This window comes from Aptenodytes forsteri, unplaced genomic scaffold (assembly GCF_000699145.1).
Source record: "Aptenodytes forsteri isolate BGI_AS27 unplaced genomic scaffold, ASM69914v1 Scaffold2077, whole genome shotgun sequence".
Lineage (NCBI taxonomy): Eukaryota > Metazoa > Chordata > Aves > Sphenisciformes > Spheniscidae > Aptenodytes > Aptenodytes forsteri.
In genome coordinates this window covers 1-378 of record NW_008794397.1, presented here as the reverse complement: position 1 = coordinate 378, position 378 = coordinate 1, and the positions used below count along the sequence as shown (strand labels likewise).

Genomic DNA, 378 nt, shown 5'->3' with positions numbered 1-378 from the left:
CACCTCAGCAGAGCCGCCGCTGCCGCCAGAGCGCCTGGATGTGTGGGAAGGGCAGCGTCGGGCGCAGGGGCTGGCAGAGGCCGGGGTCGGCGGAGCGGCCGGTGCGCAGGGCGCAGAGCAGCGCTGCCTTGCAGGCAGCCAGGCAGGGCTCGCGGGGCGGGTGGCCCTTGTGGAAGAGGAACCAGAAGCGCTGGGCGCTCGTCGTCCTGGAAGCGGCGGATGAGCTGGTCCCAGTCGGCGGGGAAGGCGCTGGGCAGCCCATAGGCCTCGCGGGCGCGGTAGAGGCGCTGCCAGCGTGGCTCTGCCCCCGGCACGTTGGCCTCGGTGAGGTTGAGGATGAAGGTCTCGTGGTCCAGCACGGCATGGGAGCTGCCGGGG

General features: G+C 73.3%; 1 protein-coding gene across 1 annotated transcript; it reads right to left on the bottom strand.

Moving 5' to 3' along the window:
• Window positions 1-4: 4 nt before the first annotated feature.
• LOC109279714 (sphingomyelin phosphodiesterase-like) lies at window positions 5-374 on the bottom strand (the record flags this gene model as incomplete). Its single annotated transcript, XM_019474235.1, is given in 2 exon segments — window positions 5-194; window positions 196-374. Coding segments are annotated over 2 exon segments (369 nt in total), but the record flags the coding sequence as incomplete, so codon positions are not given.
• Window positions 375-378: the final 4 nt, after the last annotated feature.